Raw genomic sequence first — 21,333 nt, 5'->3', positions numbered from 1 at the left:
TTCTAAAGACCTGTGGTGCGGATGTAAGACAGAACGGGAGAGCCTCAAAATAGTAATGTTGAGATCCTACTGTAAAGCAGATACTTCCGATGAGTGTGAAAATACGCATCCTGTTAATCTATCAACACCTTTCAGTCTTCCTGCTACAGCACCAAAAGAACCTGAGCTAGGTTCAACATCTTGAATTTCTCCTGTGTGAGGTAAAAATTCAAGATCCTGAGGTATAGGATCGGTTTCAATCTTCTGTCCTTTTTTATTATCAGGAAATACCGGCAGTAGCATCCATGACCCCTTCCCTGCTCCTGAACTACCTCTATCGCACCTTTCTGTAGCAAAGATTGAACCTCCTGATGACTGATTGGTAGGAAGAAACCCCCTATGAAGGAAGCGTTGTAGGAGAATAGAGTTCCCACTCTGGCGACGTATCCAACCCACTATGTTCCTGAAGCCCTTCAAATTGACGCATGGAATCCACTATTTCCCTTTCCTAGGCCTCTTCATGATGCTCCTGGAATTTTTCCTTTTCCAGAAGCCTCTGTGCCTCCCTTCTTGACCTTATCTTAGGTATTGGTGTTGGCGGTACCAGACGCGGCGCCGGTGATTTTGGAGCTGGAGTCGATAGAGGCCCTTCAGGGACGGGAAGAGGCGCCACAAGAAGTAGAGACAGTGCGGGACTGTAGCCTGACTGCGCCAGTGATTAATCCATCTTTTCCTTCCGAGATGGTATTGCGTTGAGAACCTCGGCGTCGGGAAAGGCCAATTCAGGGTCATCGGCATAAAAGGTGCCTGGGCATAATGATGAGGTAAGCCCATGTTAAATGACAGCGGTCCCATAGGAGAAACAGGCGCACCGGAAGCCTTAGCAGCCCTAACAAACATGCCACACATCGTATTTAAGAGGTATGAAGGATCCGTACCTGCAGCCGGAAAAGGTGGGTATAGATCCGGTACAGCCTGCTCAGGAACACCACAAGGTCATAATACTGGATCTGGCTCCTGCGCCTGACAACCGTGCCGGAGGCAGAGTAGCCAGAGTCGAAGGCGTCGCTTTCCAGGGATGAGATCCTCGGAGTCGGAGAATGAGCCGGGGACACCAGTGGTGAAGGGGAAGGTGAGAATTCATCCTTCCCGAGACGCCATAAAGCTGGGGACTCCGAATTCGGCGACTTGTCCTTAGAAAAGCGATGTCTGGAGCCATGACGCAGCTACTTCTGATGTTTCCCCAACAACTTTGTGGTGTGCAGCGTCAGCGACTTGGACTTCGACCTTGTCCTTGTCCTTTTCCGAACCCTCTTCTGCTTCTTCGCCCTGACCATGAACAGTTTGGCTTCCTTCTCCTTTAGGGCCTTTGGGTTCATACAGCAACACAAAGAGCATCTCTCAACACGGTGGTCTGACGACAGGTACCAAAGACAACCATTGTGGGGGTCCGGGATAGACCTATGACCCCCGCCTTTCCTACACGGTTTAAATCGAGACTTTTTGCTGAATAGCCATCACACTATTAAAATTACAGACTAACAATGTTAAACTACAAAAAGAATGGAGAGTCCTAGAAAAACCATTACGCGTCAACAGCGCGGAAATAAGGGAGCTGACGCCAGCACGCCGACTAGGTCTTTCTATGGCGCCGATGGACCATTCCATTGTGACGTCCTCGTCAACGTGGGAGAGATATGAAAAAAGTTTCCATGGAATGCTGCGCAAGGGGTAATTCAAAAGGTGGGGAATCCACAGACAGATGTATCCATCAGAAACACAGCGCCTTGAACTGTAAATTTTTGTAGTCTTACTCTCCGGAAAAATCAATAATTTGGCATAGAAGAGGTCATGCAATTTAAATTAAGAGATACTGCTAATACTTACTATAAAGTATCTGGTGGGCCAATAATAAGTACTTCCCATCGGTAAAGATCATTGTCATCTATTAATCCTGCTGAAAATCCTTCGACTGGATTTTTGTTAAGCTCTGTGAAAGGCAAGAAAGAAAAAACATGTTTAAGCTAAAATGAATTTTAGAAACCAGCTCATTGTTCACTCAAGCTTCGTAAAAAAGCACAACAGATTGATGAACGATCTCATCTACAAACATGCTCCCCTAGTAACACCTGTTAGAGAAACAGTGAGTTTAATTCCTGTGCAATCCTTAACATATTAAAATAAGTCTCCGGCGTTATACTATTTACACAGTACATTTCTTCGACTAGGTTAGTCCCAGACCGGTTTTAATTAACTTTTTTGTTCTACTTTCTCTGCTGAGCAGGTCTATTAGTTTGTTACTCTTTACAGGGTAATAAAGGGGTGTTACTTCTGAGCCTTCCAGCCTTCAATCCTTTATAGGGTCCTCTTGTTTTCTATTTGTAGGAGTAAACTTTTGCTAAAAAAAGAGGTACCACTTATATGGTTATTCACATTGGGAAGTTACAGTAGGTTACTCCTACTCGTCCTGGTCTTTGGTCACACTACTTACAAAACAAATGAACTTGTCACAGTTTGGCAAAACCTAAGCTCAGTCGACAATTAATCTGAGAACTGTGAGACTGAAGGATGTTGATGCTGAATGTCAAGACTTCATTCTCATCCTTTCCATTTTATTTTTATGTACTTCCTGGGACTTTTGTGATGCACCGATAAAACTGTTAGCATGCAATAGCTAATAAAAACATGAACGGAAATTGAGCAAGTAACTCTTGCACTGCTGGTGCACCCTTGGCCAAGCACCATCAGCCAGTTCTGTGTGGCCGAGGGACTTGAAGACAACCCACCAATCCTTGTAACGGGTGTAGTATGCTGTCGATGCAGTGTAAGACACCAGAAACTAATACGAAGTAATTGAAGTCAAATATCTCCATTTCAGGATTCCATAATAAGGTTTGGTAGGTTTTACAGCCTAGGCTTACTGCAGCAAATAAAGGTTTGCAAAATCATATAAACTTAACACACGAATCGTACGCAGTAAATGGACTATTGAGTCTGTTGTAGGACTTAGTAAAATAAATAGGACTTTTATTTTCAATAATTTACCATGAATGCAATAGCTGTCCAACTAAACACTTCTACTCAAATCCGTAGCTAAATAGGACTTCCGTCAATCTTCGGCAATAACAGCACCCAACGAGCATGTTAAAATTAGACGCAAGGAGCACCTGCTTGTTAAATAATAAATAAAGCCAAGGCACCAGGTCAGTTTTACATGTCTTTTGTGGTTTCGGCTGATATACATGCAGTTGGAGGACACAATGGTCCAAAAAACAGATCGCGTGGCAGCTTGTGGTCCTATACTGGGTCTAAAGCTTGCTGTTGGAACTGTGTGGGCTGTGCAAGAAAATGCGGCTGGTATATAGACAGGAGGCAGCAGTCGAAGTGCATTCAAATGGGAACTGTGATGCTGCATGCAATGGGGGTGGGGTCAGAGGTGTGGCTAGAAACCACAAATAATACGTTTTTTTGGGTCTTTCACAGTCAGATAGAAACACAAAATAACGTGCAGCTTAAATAAAAATACATTTTTTTTTAAAGTTGTTACTCATTGTGAAATGCACTATATTAGGTTATGAAGTCTGTTAGTTAAAGCACTGCAGAGGTCTGTGAGTATGCAACCAGAGAGCCACAGAATTAAATCTTGGACAGTGCAGTGGAGAACATGAACTTATGTATTTTTAGTGCTACGAAGTCAAATATTGCGACAGAAAGCACTGAATATTTAGGTAATCAGGTTACCCTTGCAGTACACAAAGGTTTAAGATAAAATGGTGCTTCGAAAATACGGATTTTAAATCATACCCAGACTGTACATGAGGTATTTTTTTTTTACATAACTGTCCCTTCAACACCTTGTCAGGGAATACAATTAAAAGCACACACTTCACAACTCAGTAGTTAACACTGCACTACCAATCAAAATGAACAAATCTTCGTCATCAAAACATTTCAAGTGATTAGCTCAATTAAAGGAAGTACCAGCTCTCAAGCATCCTTTACATATGCAAATTAATGACACTTCAGCTGAAGCATTTAAACTATCACAATTAGCTGTCCCGGGACAGTCATCTTTTTACAAAAAGTACGGTAACGGTTTTTCATAAATCAAACAAGTATGTGCACGCTGTGCCCCACCGATCCTGCCCACTTCGACCTCTGACAGGATGCCAGATTTAGGCTGAACATGGCCTAATCCAATCCGGTGGATGTTGGATTGGCAAGCAATAAAAACAAGAGGCAGTGAGAGTGTATCCAGATCTTTCTGACTGGGATAGCGGTAGCAGCACAAAAGAACAGAAGGCCCACAGATACCATAACTTCAGAGACACAAGGGCATCAGTCACAGGGAAGTAAAAGGGCCAAAGAAAATACGTCTAAAAAAACAGCATTTTGTCCCAAGGCTTCTAGAGCTCTTCCCTCTCTTCATGCTAATGCTGCTAAAGCAATGGTAGGTTTTATGGTCTGGTTTGATAGAGCAGCTGTTGCCAGACAATTATGTGAGGCTCACTAACGGGGCTTTGGCTCCTCCCACTTGCTGGAAGCCAGGAATACATGTTTTGATTGGGCAGAAGCTATGCGCTTCCACACAAAAAATGTGCTTCCCCTCCACACACTAATTTCAAATATATAATCACTTTCCAGCATAGGTGCTGAGATCATCATAGATTATATGACAGATTGAATGAATGCTTCCAGGACTTAGTCTTCCAGGTATTTGCCAAGTACCATAGACTAAGCATATTGCAGGATGAGAATGATGTGCTTTTCCAAAAGTAAGAAAGAAATGCAACTGAGCTTCCTCTTCAGATAGCTCCTTCAAAAGTATCTTCCTATTTGGTAGAGAAAGCAGTGGCTCACTGACTCGAGTATGCCATGTACTAATTGATTACTGTAGTGAAGTAAAGGGCACAAGCCCCAAGAGCATATCTTGAGTCTTAATTTGTATGGTACCGGCATTTATTTATCAATGGCGCTTGTTTCTCAATACTGGCACTTTTTCTGAGAGTCCGCCACATGGTGGCGCTGTATGTCTACTTTCCCGCAGACCACATCCCGATGGTTTAAAAATTCAACATCCTTCACAAACAAGTGCGGCCGAACTGCAGCTGCAGCGTCCTGTGATTAGAGTGGTGCCAGCGCGTTCGCGCAACGCTGCTCATAACCGCAAGCTATAGGCCAGAAGTCCAGAGCAATTCCAAGAGGTCGTTTTATCCTAGAGCAGCGCATGTGCGCTGCGCTAGGCTCGACTTAATAAAGGATAAACACAACATTAATATTTTATTTTTAGTACGAGCCAGGTTAGGGCGGGCGGGCTATGTGACGAACAGGAGAGCGGAGCGATTGGTGCACTTAAATGCGCATGACGGGTTGACCAGCCATCGTGGGTTGGTCTAAGAGATATGCACACTTGGCTTTTCTCCACCCGGCTGTATTGCATGTCTGAGTGCTGAACCACACAGTTGAGACCAATCACGATGTTGCCGTCATGCTGGTGACCAAATAGTCGTTATTGGCTTTGGGGATTTTGGGAGACTATGTGCTGCAGAGAACCAGGTACAGAGGTAAGATTGAGAAGAGGCAGCGGCCGTACTCATGTAAGTAGGCTTTTTTTTAAATTTAAACACCCCTCAGCACTACTTTTCCCTAGAGCCCGCCACTGCTCCCGTATCATACAGCTCCAAGTCTTTGATACTTCAGGCAAGCAAAGTGTTAACGCAGAATCGGTATCATGGGCTCTGTTTTGGCCCTTTCTTTTTTCAAAATGTAAAGCAGAACCCACGCAGGGAGTGAGGGGAAGTAAGGAGCCTCACTTTTTAGACACGTTTCTGCAGGGGATATATTTCAGCAGTTTACGGCGCTAACAAAAGAATAGATTTGTGTTGTAGGAGACTTTACAATAAGTGCTCACTTACGGTACCAAGTGGATGACAAACACGAATCAAAAGAAATGATTTTAATCTGTGCCCACAGTCCAGACTTAATACACATACACTGTCATTGTATGAGAGTTTACAGCACTTTTGACTGCATCTCTGATGCAGCAGCTGTACCAGAGAAGGGAAATACAGCCATCACATTGATCTGCCCTTATAAGCTTATCAACTGTGCTAACTGCACAAGGCTTTCCAAAGTATTTTTATTAGCAAGCGCCCAAACACATCACTCATTCTCATAGTAAAATAAATATGTGGCAGAATAAATAGAAGTGTGTAGATTCTGACCTGTACCACCTCTACCCCATCTGTTTGATAGGCAGGGAATGGGTCAGCAGACTAAGTGGCAACAACCAAACAGTGCATAGAGACCACGTGGCCGACCCAGCCTGGGGGAGATAACTACACAGGTATTTGGCAGTAGCAGGCAGGCGTCGGTGGGCACCAGCTTCACAAACACTAACTATACTATGGGGGAAATGGCAGTTGCGAGAGCATATGTTTTGTTGTGACATGCAGGGCTTCCAAAAACTTGCATGACCTGGGGGTCTGTAGAGATGACCAGCAAGCTCTTGTGAGGGGACGGATATTAGATTGTGAGCCAGATTGGGTAATTTCCTTATACCGTGCAGGCCCTACAAAAGTAATACAGCAAAGTCCTAAAATACATGGGACTACAGACAAACCTGGGGGGTGCGGGGGGAGAGGGGCGACCTCCATCCTCTTTAAGGATATACAATTCAGAATAGACTTTTTAAAAAGTGTATAAAAGGGAAGAAATTGAGACTAGGTGGGTCTTGTACGATGCAACAAGTTGATATAACCTCAAAAACTGTGGAGAGAATGAACTAAAGGGGTAGTGGGAATAAACCTCCATCTACCCCTGTAGCAGGAAAAAGCCAGCATATGACAAGAAAAGGCAGAGAGAGGACAGTGTCGGGGACAGAAATTGAAGCGGATGGGAGCTCATTAATTTCAGTCTCAGTGCCGGTCATAAAGAATTCTTCTTACCAGCACCTGCCTGGGATAGTTGCCTGAATTACAATTGGAAACGTGCATTCCTGGTTTCTTTGTGGGTAACCACTACGATTGGAAACGTGCATTCCTGGTTTCTTTGTGGGTAACCAAATGATACAAACAAGTTGTTTCCAGGCAATCTGCTTTATATGTATGCAACCCCCTAAGGAACTCCCGTTTCTCTGCCTTTTCTTTTTATACTCCTAATTTTAATAGCATTTGCTACTATATTTGAAATATTAGCCTAATGATCAGCCAGTAGGAAGGTCTCTTGCTTTAATTTACGCAGACCTCAAGGTTCCTCTCAAGAACCATGTTCTTTGATTTCTATCTCTGGAGGGTAAACAACAAACTTGAGTTGTTTTCAAATTCGTGAGGTTTACACACACATGTGGGAGATCATGCCATGGTTTCTGGTTGCCCAGATATCATTTCATTCGTGGGGGCATTCAATCTTGCTAGTGAGTACTAGTGAGTACTATCTTCCCTCTGTGTTGTTCGTGATACATTACCATCTGCCTCAATAGTCCAACATAAATCTCAAGGTCTGCTCTCTTTTAAACAATGGAGCAGATGTACAGTCTTCAAACTGGTAGAGCAGATATGGTAATCCATAAATAATGTAACAGCTGAATTTTCCACAGAAAAACACCCACTATAGGAACATTTCTTACATTTAGGCTGTCTTCATTGAAGACCAACAAAAAGATTGTTTTGGATTTGTACATAATTATAATTTCAAAATTACCACAATAGGTTGCATTCAATTCAAAAGCTACTGCATAGCTTTATTGCGGATTGCAAGTGCTACTAAATCAGTGACATACAAAAGTATGAATCTAGATTTGCATCATCTTCTGTTTGGGGGAATTTGGCTCCCATTTACATAGGGAATACTCGGTTTGCTTTTCTCAGGATATAGAGGACAAACACCATAGAAGGAGGCATCCTGGACTTAACTCATTTAAAAATGTATATATTCTCCTTGGGCAAGCGAGAGGACATTTTCATATCCACACAAACCTCGCCCAACTATTATTCTGTTAAATATTTAAACTTCTACAACCTTATGGACATTTAGAACCATGCCTGGTTCAGGTTTACTTTTTTATGCAGGCACCCCTTTACGTAGTTTCTACAAACTTTTGATCAGGTTACCTTGGAGGTACAGAGCTGGATTTTTTTAGTACAAAACTGAAGCCAATCGGAAGGGAGGTTCCTAGAGATCTAGTTTGGCAAAGGGTTATTTATGACGACTTATTTACTTTTAACTTGAGCTACACTTTTCACACATTAATTTTGCTGTATAAATGATTTCCCTTGTGAATATGAAACTGCTTGAAGACTTTCTTTAAGCTACTGCAAACTTTTGCTGGCGTTTTTTCCAAATATGTAAATTATAGTCCTATGATATTTTTATTTTGTTGCTCAATTGCAAAGCAATTACTGAAGGTGAAATGAATTCACGACCAAGATGCAGCCGTTTCCTTTTGAAATTAACAGATGTACACCTTGCCCCCGGCCCGCCATCTACCACACTTATAATCGAATTGACTCTAGCACAGCAGCACACAAAACCTCACACTGTACCGAGAGCACCACATTAGAACACAAATATGTGTTTCTGCAAAATTAAACCTAAAGAAGGGATCACCGGCTGCATGATTGTCTCAATATTAAATACTCGGGATGGCTTAAGTTTTGCATCATAAATGACAAACAAAAAGACCCTCGTTTACTGGCAAGTCTGACGTTTACCAGATGTGCACATGTGCCACAAGCTCGTTCTGCTGTGCAGCGAGCACCATGACAAAGAGGCGATGAGACCTTACTGCACCTCTACTATTCCCTCGCGTCTCCAGTGTCTAGCACAGATCATTAATATAAACAACACCACACAAACAAAATAAAATCCTTTCGATGTAATTTTCACTTTGGATGTGACCCTGAGGATACCTCTTGTCTTTGTGCAGCACAAGTGTGCCAAACAGAAAAGGGTTTGCGGACTTCAGTTACCCGGGGTCCTCTTTCACTCATGTAAAAGTATACTGGAATGCAAACTAACCGGAATGTAGATCGTGTACGAACAGTATACGTAAGTGGTTAAATACCGGTAATCACTATGCCGTCTGAGGCAGTTCGGACCCGGGGCGCGGATTGTGCAACAAGGTGGGGCGACAGACAGGTGGTTCTACCCGTCGTGCCCGCAGGATACCAGCACTGCATAAACTCAGCGGGGTCACGGCACCGATGTGACAGAACAGGCAGTCCTGCCCTGCAGTCAATCAATACTCTATTTGCGTCACTAGTACTAACGTAAACATTCTATTTTAGGAACACGCAATACTGAACTGAAGCTACTGACAGACTTTTAAATGAGACTGAGAACTCTGCATTGAGGACAACGTTAAAAAGAAAAAAAAGACAGCATTTACTCACTATACAAAACATAAATGTAAAGATAAATAACTGAGCACAGATCAAAAATGAGTCCACAACAGGAATGCCTAAATGAAATGTCTATCCGGACACCAAGAGAAACATCTGAAGAGTACTGCCTACCACGATGAAAAGATTTCATATGATCAAAATACATTTAATGGGTTTACTACGTGAATTCATTTCCTTTCACTCCAAAACGTCACACTCCCTACAAAGATTACGGTACTGACTCTCCATGCCCACCATTTGAGAGTGGGTGGAAAAGAGGGCGCTGCTCAATTCGTTTTTTGGGGATTCGATTGGTTCAGGCAAGGATTTTATCACTATACATCTTTTCTGAAAAACAGCTACTAGCACTGATGGGTGTGCTGTCACATCGCTTGCGAAATCTGTTTTTAATACATCTTAAAGGGACCTTCACTTCCTATTGGTCAGAATGCTCGCCAGTTTGCTTTCTTCCATATCTACTGGTTGTAGCCTGGTCTCCCTTCTGTGTCTCTCATCAGTTTCCCGTGGCCTACTATTTATTCCTACCCACTCTGGTGGTTCAAACTTTTTTTTTGTTTTGGTTAACGCTGCACAGCATTTACTATCCGTTTACATGTTGGTATCTTTCCCTGACAAGTCTAGATGCCGCGTTTGGCTTCACATACTTAAGCACTCGCCGCCCAATAACTAAAGGTTGCGCAGGAGGCGTTCATATGTATGATTTCACTGAATTACTGGCGCAGGTACACTTTCTTTTTATTTTAATATCAACTTTGCACTCGTAGAGAGTGCATGTCCTAGCAGTCCCTTTCGTTGACCTCTGCTGTTTTCAACCCAACCCACCCTCCTACCACCCCTTTCTGCTCTCCGGTGTTTCTAACCACCCCACTTCCTCCCGCCTCATTCACGCTCTTTAATTTTCTGGATTGCCGTGAGTGCTGTTTCCTTCGTGTCCATTGCTGCCTGACTGCAGAGCAACGCCTCGCGGCCCCCGCTGCTCGGGTGCCGCTCGCAGGTCAAGACTTTGCTGCCAAACCTGTCCCTGGTCATCTACAAGTGCATAGGAGCACCAACGCGATTTCAGCGAGTATACATCCTGACCCTAAGGCTTGAGGCGGGACTGCGAGGACCAGCGTGCAGCGCGGCGCTGATCGGCCGCAGCTGGTCCTCTTCCCGCCCCTCCACCCGTTAAAGTCATCGCGGTGTGTGAGCAGCCTGGGTTCCACCACTGGATTGCCGTGAGTGCTGTTTCCTTCGTGTCCATTGCTGCCTGACTGCAGAGCAACGCCTCGCGGCCCCCGTTGCGCGGGAGCCGCTCGCAGGTCAAGACTTTGCTGCCAAACCTGTCCCTGGTCATCTACAAGTGCATAGGAGCACCAACGCGATTTCAGCGAGTATACATCCTGACCCTAAGGCTTGAGGCGGGACTGCGAGGACCAGCGTGCAGCGCGGTGCTGATCGGCCGCAGCTGGTCCTCTTCCCGCCCCCTCCACCTGACCTTCCTAGATAATCGGTGGTAGTAACGCGCACGCGGGACGCGCGCGGGGCTAAGGCCGGGGCGAAGACCGGGCAAAGAGCGGGCCGTTTAAGGCCGTTCAAGGACGGCCCAGGCCCTGAACCCCTGCATTTTCGCCCTGAATCCATCGGCAAGGTAGGCCGAACTGTCCTCTGTCCTCTAACTGCTCATCCTTCTGAGGCACCATTTGGCATCTGGTTCAGTATTACAGATGTCAACTATGCGTAATAGAACTAGAAGCTGTACCAAAAAAGCCATGGGGGTAACACAAGTGACTGGCCCTATAGATCTTTTCATCTCACGGGTGAATGAGACAATTGATAAGAGTATTGTATTGCTGGAGAAAAGAGTCTCCCTGGACCTTATGAATGCTAAGCGCTCTTCCCTGGGCTCTCTTGCAAACGCAAATTCACCCTCTCAACAAGCCCTGAATAATTGCTCCCTACCCCTACCCTTGACTACCATTGGCACAGTCACAGTACCAAATGTTGTCGATTTGTCAGTTACTCGTTCGGACACGGATCCGTCCTTCATTGATCTGGAGGCGACCCCAGACCTAGAAGCCTGTCAGACATCTGAGGAGACGGAGCCGGGCCTGGATGGGCAAACTGATAGGTCGACACCTTCTGTGCCTAGTGACTCTGGGGGAAAGGTTATTATACCAACAAAGGTAGTGCCCAAGACCAAGCCTAAGGAAAAACCTAAAGCCAAAGCCAGGAACCATAATTTGGTATCACCTACCCCACACCTGGCGTCAGGCATTCCCTGTTGGGTTGAGAATATGGTTACAGATCTTAAACAGGACCTTGAGGCCACAATAGCAGTCCAAATAAAGCCTCTAATCTCTAAACTCGACAGACTCACGTCGCTTATAAATTCGAAATGGCCCAATAAGATAAATGAGCCTGGGTCTGTCCAGCCACAAGGGATTAAAGAATCACTCCCCAACCCTCTACCCTGTGCCAAGCTCCCTAAAAATGTACCTAATAAGGCGAAAATACCCTCAATCACCAAGGATCCACCCACACTACCCTTGTCTCATACAGGGAATAACTCCGCTCAACCCCCACTCTAATCTACCCCAAAGGTGGTGAGTGCTGCCTCGACTCTGCAGCAACCAGCTGCTGGTAATAAATCTACCATCTCCCTAGCGAAAGATTCTACAGGAAAACTTACCAACCCTTCAGTTTCTCACTCTACAAACCTGAAGGCCCCAAGCCTAAGCAGGCGCGCTACAAATCAATCAGCCTGCCACCAGAAGTCTCTCCTTTTGTGGTTGTGCTGACAGCCGTTCCCCCACTGAAGGAGGGAGTAAAAGAAACCTTTGTAGAGCTAAGAAACAAATGCGCTCAGTGGCTCCAATTACACAAACCCTTACCTAACAATGTGAGTGGGGAAATTCTTACTGTGCGTAGAGGGGACTGGGTGGGTAGGAGTAAGAAAACAATACCAGGGGACGTAATTACAGTCAACTTCAGGGATATAGGGGCAGCGAGTTTCATCTGTAACTCACCAACCAGTGGCCCTGTCACCCAAATTAACCCACTCCCCCTGTCCTATTTCCTCCCTATGCAGCCAAGACCTAATCCCCCATCGGCCTACCTTCCCAAACAATAGAGGGCCTGTATATCCCCCGCAACATGCCACTAAACACTGGCAGCAGCCACCAAATTTCCCATCCTTATTCCCACATCATGCTAGCCTCCAGTGGCAACAACCTTTCCAGCTCCTACCACCCTTATATCAACCTCCTCAGCAGTGGCAGCAATCCTTTCAGCCTCCACTACCTGCCAACCACCAGTGGCAACAGCCATGGCAGGATTTGCCTTCTTCTTTTGACCCCCCATATTCACAGTTCGCCCATCCAAATAGGTACTGTGTGTTAGACGAGGTAGATTGACTTAGTTCTATGGGAGGTCTAGACATAAATCCCGCTCCCATCAATAATGATATGGAGGATGTATTGCCAGCCACATCCTTCCATACATGCCCAGCGGTGTTACCACCTACACCGCCTCCCAATACACCAACTAGGGATAGCGTAGACCCACCTAACTCTCAAACAACTGTCATTCCCGATGATGATCTAACACATGGTGAGCTAAAAATCCTTAGCTGGAATCTTGCGGGGATTTCTAGGAAACTAGGCCTCCCGGAGTGGAATGTCCTGGTTGACGCCCATAAGATTTGTGTATTCCAAGAGACCTGGACCACTGAGCCACTGCATCGTGTCGGGTTTGTTACATTTTTTACACCAGCTGTAAAACCCAAGGCAGGGAAGGGGCGGCCATCAGGGGGGCTCATCATCTGGGTAAGCATTTTGCTTAACTGTCGGATAACTATAAAGAAGGCAGGAACCCCAGATATTCTTGGCATCTCTTTATCGGGCCCATGTGGGGGAATATCTGTTGATCTCTACAATGTTTATGTTAGAGGATCTAAAAATGGGTGCATTTCACCAACGGTAGCGGAGCTTGAGGCCCAACTAGGGGACCAGAGTGAACCTGGCCATACTATAATAGCAGGAGACTTCAACTGCACATATGAGCCACTTCCCCTAGAAGGAATACCTGATTTAGGAGAAGAGGATAATAGGTGGGGTATTCCCACCCTCTCTATTCCACCCATCAAGCGCTGGACTCGTAGTGCAATACATCTAAACGCACTTACCTTAGAGTTCGGATTAAGAGCAGTAAATGGCCGTACACGTTCTGATCAGTTGGGTGCCCCTACTTCCAACAGAGTTGGTCACTCCACAAGGATCGACTATATTCTGCTGGACCGGGGACTTTGGAGTTTGGTTATTGATATGGTTGTTATTCCTACCTTAGAGAGCGATCACAACTCACTTTCTCTAACTTTAACGAATTTTTGGCCCACTGGAGCGCCGTCAGCACCACTGAGCTGCCCACAGGAGATTATTGTCTCCTCTTGTGGAAGGCGCCTCAAGTGGAATAGGATCATGTGTAACATTGATAAACTATCCACCATAGATGAGGTGGTTAAAGGCACACAAGACGAAATTGGCTCCATAGACTTAACTAAGGCAGCAAACAAGGTTACTACTATTTTTGAAGTAGCCATAAAAACTATAGGGGACCTTTTTTGGACACAAGGGTCTATAGGGAAACCCAAACCCTTATCTAAACCCAAAGGCAGGCATGACTGGTACTCTGCTTCATGCAGAAAGGCCAAGACATGTTTAATTGAGGCAGTTAAAGGGAAGTCCCCCCTATCAATTCAAATAGCCAGAAGAGAACATAAAAAGGCCTTGTGGCTAGCTAAAAGGGAGTGGGAAGATGCCTACTGGTTAACCCTTAAAGAAGCAAGCATGAAAAAAGACTCCAAATGTTTTTGGGACACTATAAGGGCACGTAACAGACCAGATAGCGATCTCATAACTTGTAGCATTCCGAGTCAGGCGTGGGAGGATCACTTCTCCAAACTTTACTCCTGTCACAACAGACCTAATGGGAGAGGGCTTGTTATATCCTCTCCTTACATTAACTATATGCTTTGCCCCAGCGACTCTGATTTTACACTTAAGGAGGTGGAATATGCAATAAGCTCTATTATTCCACAAAAAGCGGCTGGACCAGATGGCATTCCCGGGGATCTGCTAAAATCCGATAGTGCTAAATGGGGTAAATTGATTCACTCCCTCCTTGTTGCCATCTGCAGGGGTGCCCCCATTCCCTCATCATGGAAGGGGGCGGAGGTGGTCCCCATTCATAAGAAAGGTTCAAGGGATGACCCATCTAACTATAGGCCGATCAGCTTGCTAGATATCAGCCAGAAAGTTGTCGGTAAAGTGCTCTTACTCAGAATCCTTAACTGGGTAGAAGAAAACAAAATTCTTACCGACTTCCAGGCTGGTTTCAGAGTAGGCACTGGAACGATTGAGCAAGCATTTAGGCTCATGATGGTTTATTGGAAGGTTGTGGTGATAGGCAAGGGCAGTCTATCTCGCATTCATCGATTTAAAGACTGCCTTTGACCTTGTTCCTAGGGACCTATTATGGAAAGTACTGGCTGACATGGGGTTGCCTCACTATCTACTATCCCTATTAGTCAGACTACACCAGGACAGCTTTGCCCAAGTCAGGTGGGGCCCTGGAGGGGAGAAAACAGGCAGTATTCCGGTAGAGAGAGGGGTCCGCCAGGGATGTGTTCTGGCTCCCACCCTCTTCTCTCTTTACATCAATGGGGTGGTTGAGCATCTCCTCAAATATCCATCTGACGAGCCATCCCTGGCTGGTGAACGCATACCGACCCTCCTCTTCGCGGATGATACGCTTTTAATCTCCAAATCCCCAATGGGACTCCAGAGACTCTTGGACAATTTCCAATCATTTTGTACTGATCGAGGCCTGGTAATAAATACCAACAAAACGAAGTACCTTGTCCTCAATCCTCCGAAACAGCATGTGCGTTCCCCCACCCTAAACACTGAGCTCCTGGAAAGGGAAAGGGTAAAAGTTTTTGATTACCTTGGGATACGCCTTTCAGACAAAATGGACTGGACGCCACACCTAGATAAAATGCTGCTGAGCCACAAAAGGATTACAGGCGCCCTTTTGAGAGAGCAACGTTCCAGTTCAACAAAGCCAATAGGAACAGTCCTTGAGATCTACACAGCTAAAGGCGTCAGCTCTGCCCTCTATGGAGCGGAACTTTGGGGCTTTTCGTCTATTGACGCTCTGCAAAGATCTGAGAACAAATTTTGCAGACAAATAATGTCCCTTCCAGAAGGCACCCCAATACTTCCTTTATTTATGGACCTTGGCTGTACCCAGATTGGCGAAATTGCGAAATTCCGTCCGTTATTATTATGGGCCCGTATTTGGCGGGTAGAAGAACTCAGCGGATATGCCAGAGGCCTTAAAGAAATTATGTCATCACCAAGCTGGGACAAAATCAAATGGCTAAAAGACATGAAAACTCTACTGACCAAGTTGGGCCTACTTGAATCATGGCTAAGTAGAACCTCACCCCCAAAGCAAACACTTAAAAAGCTCTATCGGGACTGGATTTGCTCTCAAAGACATTCTAGCACGTCTCTTGGAAGGCTAACAGAGGACTTCCTGATGTTCAAAGACTGTCCCAGGCGGGAACCCTATCTGGACACAATTGGAAAACCCTTTGCTCAGGCCTTGTATTTTAGATTTAGAACGGGTACTTTACCACTGAACACCTTTACTAAAAGATGGAAATCCTGCATAGGCAAATCTGATCTATGTCCATCGTGCCTTGTCAAACCAGAATCATTAGCACATTTTTTATTTGTCTGTGACGAATATGCTAATCCAAGGAGGGTGTGGCTGAAAAACCTATGCCGACAGCTGGGAACTAGGAGTCATGATGTGGCAATTAGGATACTTATTTCGGACAGTTATGTACCCTATGCTTGTGCCCTAGCCAAATTTTTAACTTGGGCCTGGGCTATTCGAGCCAAAAAGCTAAAACAATCTATTTAATTCTTTTTTAGGAAAATACTCTGGTAACCGGAAATGTTGTTTTAATTGTTCGCCTTTATAAAACTAACTGGCTACGTATAACTGAGCAAATATTTTCTGAAACTATTGCTTGGACCAGAGATACAGAATTTCTCTTTTTAAAAAGTATACTCAAATTGTAATTTTTTTATATATATTGTTCTGCTTTTATGATAATGACTTTTTATCGAAATAAAGCTTTTTGACTTGACTTGACTTTAATTTTTTAATTAATTAGATAAATATTTGCAACCCTTTGAAGACATTACTGCAGAAGTTTAGCACATGCCTGGTCTCTCTATCAGTCACTTTTAATGTGTTTAAGATTCCCAGTTTCTCAAATTGCAGATAAGCAAATTTCCCGAGATGTCAATTCCTCTTCTACAAACGTCTAATTCAGAGCAGGACCAAGAGAGAAATTATTATGCTAATGATTACTGGCACCTCCAGAAGTGTGCAACAGTGATCTCGTGTGAGGAAAGAAGAGATTTAACATCCTCTCATAAGGATAGAACACCTCCAACGGTATAATCCTGAGTTTGTGATTTGTTAAGAATACTCAGCAAAGACCTGCATTCTCAGAGCCCCGCTAAATGGTGAAGTAACCCCGCATATTGAATTACCACAAGATGGAGTTTATGTTTTGTTATTCTGGGTATTGTAGTATCGCATTTATACAAGTGCCACAGATCGTAATGGCAAATAGTATGGTGATAACCCAGGTTTCTCCGTTTTCCAACATGCAAAACAGACAATATAGCATTTTGCAACACACATTTTTACTAGCCATATGTGCAGGAAAGAGTGCTTGGTCGGTTTAATCATTTCTCACATACAGCAATTTTGATTCCGGTGGAAACTCCTGTTTGCGCTTGAATAAAGATTGCTCTGGAGCTCACAACGAGGACCATAGTCTACCTTGTGCTCCACTAAGGATTTCATCTAGAAAAACGTTTTATGTCCCGAATTCAATATAATTCCGTTGATCTATTTCGGATTATTTTTTTTTAAATACAAGGCCTAATTTAACAAATCATAACAATAAAATACACATCAACAAAGCAATGGCTCACCAGAAAGAGAGCAAGCGCTACGAATGCTGAAGTACACACCAGAGAGACATTGATGCTGGTTTGTTCAAGCATGGTAGCACCTTCCCATTTATGGATAGAAGTCATAACGTGTTTCCAGTGTCGCCCAGCTATCTAACTTACAGTATTCATTATAATGTGCATATTAATTTAATTGATGTACATGTGTAACTTATCCCACCCCCCCACCACCCCCAAACATGTGTAAGATTTACGCAGTGCACATTAGCATGAATAAAGACATTTTAAAATTATGTATTTTTTTAACATACGAGCCTTATTCATAAAAGTAGACCTCGTAAGTTTGCGTTTGTTTTGGAATTCACAAAACTGCATATTAATGTAGCAGCTGCTCCTCGTATCCATGCTGCAAGGAATATGTGTACAGGGATTGAGGGGCGTGCTAGTGCTGCCGGGCGGGACTGTGTTTAAGCAAAATGTTTCAACTCCCACAGCTCCGTAGCACTGTTTGGGAAGCTTCCGGGACCTCTCCAAAACAAAAAAAGAAAATAGTTTTAGGGCTGTAGATATAATAAAGAATTACATGCACAATTCCAGTTATTCACTGAAGGGACCTACTTTTTAGGCTTGGGCTGTGCTTGTGATTAGGTTTCACCTGCACCCCCCTTATATTGCACAATTGCTCACCAACTTAAAACTTACAACAACAAAAATTATGATTATTCACATTGGTGAAACCTAACGCATTTACCAATGCTTGTCTAAGGAGTGTCCCTTCACCCCAAACTGCAGTCTGGTGAGAAAGATCTATCGAAAGTCTTCTTAAGGCACACATGGTCATAGCATAGATGAGGATTACCAGAAGAACAATGGTTCAGCCTCATTTTAAGGGGTCAGCTCTCATTCAGCACTAAGGACCACTCACTGTGACTTAGCACCCTACCAAACGAAGTCATAAAACGAACCCAGATGTTATGTGGAAACTTTGCCATCTCAAAGATGATGGAAGCAGATTATTCAGTTTTCTCACTTCAAAACAGTGTTTTCCCAGTTCGCCTATACATTTAGGCAAAAAAGTATAGAATAATTATGTCTGAGATCTACCTCTGGCTCTTTCCTTTCCTAGGAAGACAAAACACAGAAGGAGTTCCATTCCTTTTATAAGTTTCTCTATTCAGCAGACAAACCTACTGCAAACAAAATATTAAGACGAAACACCTATGAGCCATATCAACAAGATATTTACCTTTAGTAAAAGTCTTTCTGGTGGATACTCTAACTCCAAATTGCTCACCTTGTGCATAATCCACAGGTGCCAGACTGGGTCTGAAAACATTTAGAGCCGCTCTCCTGCGTGCTGCTGAATAGCGTATGCGTTGGGTAGATCTATGCCTACGTCATTCCGCTCCAGATGTGACAAGCAGAGATGGAACAGAAGCACCAATCATGCACGCTGACATCAGTTGCTTTCTGGCTGTCCTTGCCTTCAGAGCCCATCAGCAAATGGGTATGAACAGTGCACATGCTGGCCACTGAATGAACAGAAAAAGGGCGCAATAGCCACCTGGAATGCCATCACAGGGACCCTGGCTGCGATCCTTCGTGGAACCTCAAACAGCACATTTAACAGGGACTCCCCACCTACATACACACAAGGCGGAAATCAAAATCAGCGCCAAACAACTGAGCAAGAAACGCAAACTTTTCCGCAAAAATGGCACAAGCCCATTGAAGAAACAACTTCAAGAGGCCAGCAAAAGTCACTCCAAGAAGGTTTGGGAGGCAAAACGAGACCACTGCGAAGCACAACGGCTGAAAATCTTTGATTTGCTGAGACCAGGAAAATCGCAGGAGTTTTGGCACTACTTAAGCACCCTGGGATGAGGCACAAACCACAGAGAAAACTCCAGAGGCTCCCATCTGGGCCACCCACGTAAAAGCCCTTTACATCGAAAACAGCCCCGCCACCAAGCAAAATGAAACATCCAACGCTGGAGCTCACTTATACCCAACCACAGAGATGATTGCCCCGTCGGGAAAACTGTTGGTGTCCAAAATTCTAAAAAATATCAGACAAAATGGTGCCCCGGGCCCCAACGGCCTTCTTTGACACTTATTCAAGGCAAACATCGACTTCTGGTCAAAAACCCTGACCCACCTGTACACTGAATGCTGGCTCCTGGGGGATGTCCCAGATTCATAGAGAGGTTCGCTCCTACAGCCAATCCACAAAAAGGGCCCCAAATCTGAACCATCAAACTATCGCCTGATCGCCCTTCTGGACATCGAGGGAAAAGCTTACACCAGTGCCATCTTGAGGGATCTTACAGACTGGACGAACGCTGAAGGCCTCCTCCCATTCTGCCAAACCGGATTTAGACCAGGGTCCGCCACAGTCGATTACATCACTGCACTTTCTTATCTGGTCCACCACGCGCGGACACGCAAAAGCCCTCCCTTATTCGCCTGCTTTATTGACTATTCGGCGGCGTTCGACGGGGTAGATCGTGCAATCCTGTGGAGAAAGCTGGCCCAATGGAACATCAATCCATCTTTGTTGAGGGCGATCCAATCCATGTACCACAAAACATGGGTAAGAATCAAACTCTCGAGGGACCATGCATCCGCAAAGATCAACACGGACGAGGTCTAAAACAAGGTTGCGTGCTAGCCCCACTGCTATTCAATTTATACACAGCGGACATGGAGAGAGCCTTGACTGGGGCAGCATTGCTCATCCCTAAGATCGGCGGGACAAAAATTCACTTCATGCAATACGCCGACGACCTGGTGCTCTTGGACCACACGAGAATTGGGCTACAAAAGGCGCTGACGGCACTTGCCGTATATAACGATAAAAATAAGCTCGTAGCAAATCCACCCAAGTCCAAAGTTATCATCTTTGGAAAGTACCCAAAGAAAAAAATCATTAAAATGGAGGCTTGGCCACCTTTTGCTGGAAAGTACTCAGCGGTACACTTACTTGGGCATTTGCTTCCAGGAGTCTGGGCTCTCAAGCGCACACCTAAAGATCATCCAAGGCAAAGGCAAAACTATAATCTAAGCTATTTGCAAGCTGCATGCCTCCTTATATAGCCCGTCTACAATGGCCATCCAACGAGTACTCAAAGCCAAATTAATGCCGGCCCTAAACTACGCTCTCCAGGCATTTCCGGGCAAACTGCATAAAGATCTAGAAAAAATCCACTGCAGAGCCTACAAGAGACTAATTCATCTTCCGAGGTGTACCAGAAACACTCTTGTCCGCCTGGAGTTTTCACTCAACCAGCAATATTTGGAAGAGATGGCCGCCCTAAGCAAATACTACTTTCTAACAACGACGGCTAAGGAGAACACACTTAAGGCAGCCCGAATTGTATCTTCAGGGAATCCCTGGTCGGCCACTCAAGGTGGCGAAGGACCATCTAAATCTCGCCATAGAGTCCTGGAATCCAGATGAGGTCAGCTACTCCGCCATCAAACATTCCATCAAAAAACAAGTGCGCGCGCGGTCACGGGAACTGGACCTGGAGTCGTTGGCAAAAAAAGACCTTCATGAGTCCTTATGCTTATCGCACATCCTGCACAATCCTAAACACCATCTTAAGCATGCCGTGGGCCGCGCAGCCCTTCATAAGATCTTAGCCTACAGACTACATCCGCTGCCTCTCAAAGAACTATACGCCTTCGACACGGTCGGCTCAGGAGTCCGGGAATGTAGGCTCTGCAGGTACAAACGTGAGTCACTAGCTCATCCTCTATTCTGCTGCCCGGCCCTGCGCGTGGCCCGCAGTCTCTATCTCAGGCCAATTCTAAGACAATCAGGAACCTGCACCGTAAATGAGGCGACCATCCATCTTTACACTTTGACAACGGTAAAGCACATGGCCTCCTTCGGAAAGTTCATT

The 21,333-nt window shown here is 44.9% G+C and overlaps 1 protein-coding gene across 3 annotated transcripts in view; it reads right to left on the bottom strand.

The window, feature by feature from the left end:
- The window catches only part of UBE2G1 (ubiquitin conjugating enzyme E2 G1), a 222,269-nt gene that overhangs the window by 113,487 nt on the left and 87,449 nt on the right, over positions 1 to 21,333 (bottom strand). For 2 of the 3 annotated variants that reach the window (XM_086954798.1, XM_086954799.1), the window contains exon 2: positions 1,867 to 1,969. In XM_086954798.1, coding sequence (XP_086810924.1) covers positions 1,867 to 1,969 — 103 coding nt within the window. Of the gene's footprint in view, positions 1 to 1,866; positions 1,970 to 9,043; positions 9,173 to 21,333 lie in introns of those variants that run through there. The other variant, XM_086954797.1, reaches the window with a different exon arrangement.

Source organism: Lissotriton vulgaris, chromosome 2_1, assembly GCF_964263255.1.
Source record: "Lissotriton vulgaris chromosome 2_1, aLisVul1.2, whole genome shotgun sequence".
Lineage (NCBI taxonomy): Eukaryota > Metazoa > Chordata > Amphibia > Caudata > Salamandridae > Lissotriton > Lissotriton vulgaris.
This window is presented reverse-complemented; position numbering and strand designations above follow the sequence as displayed.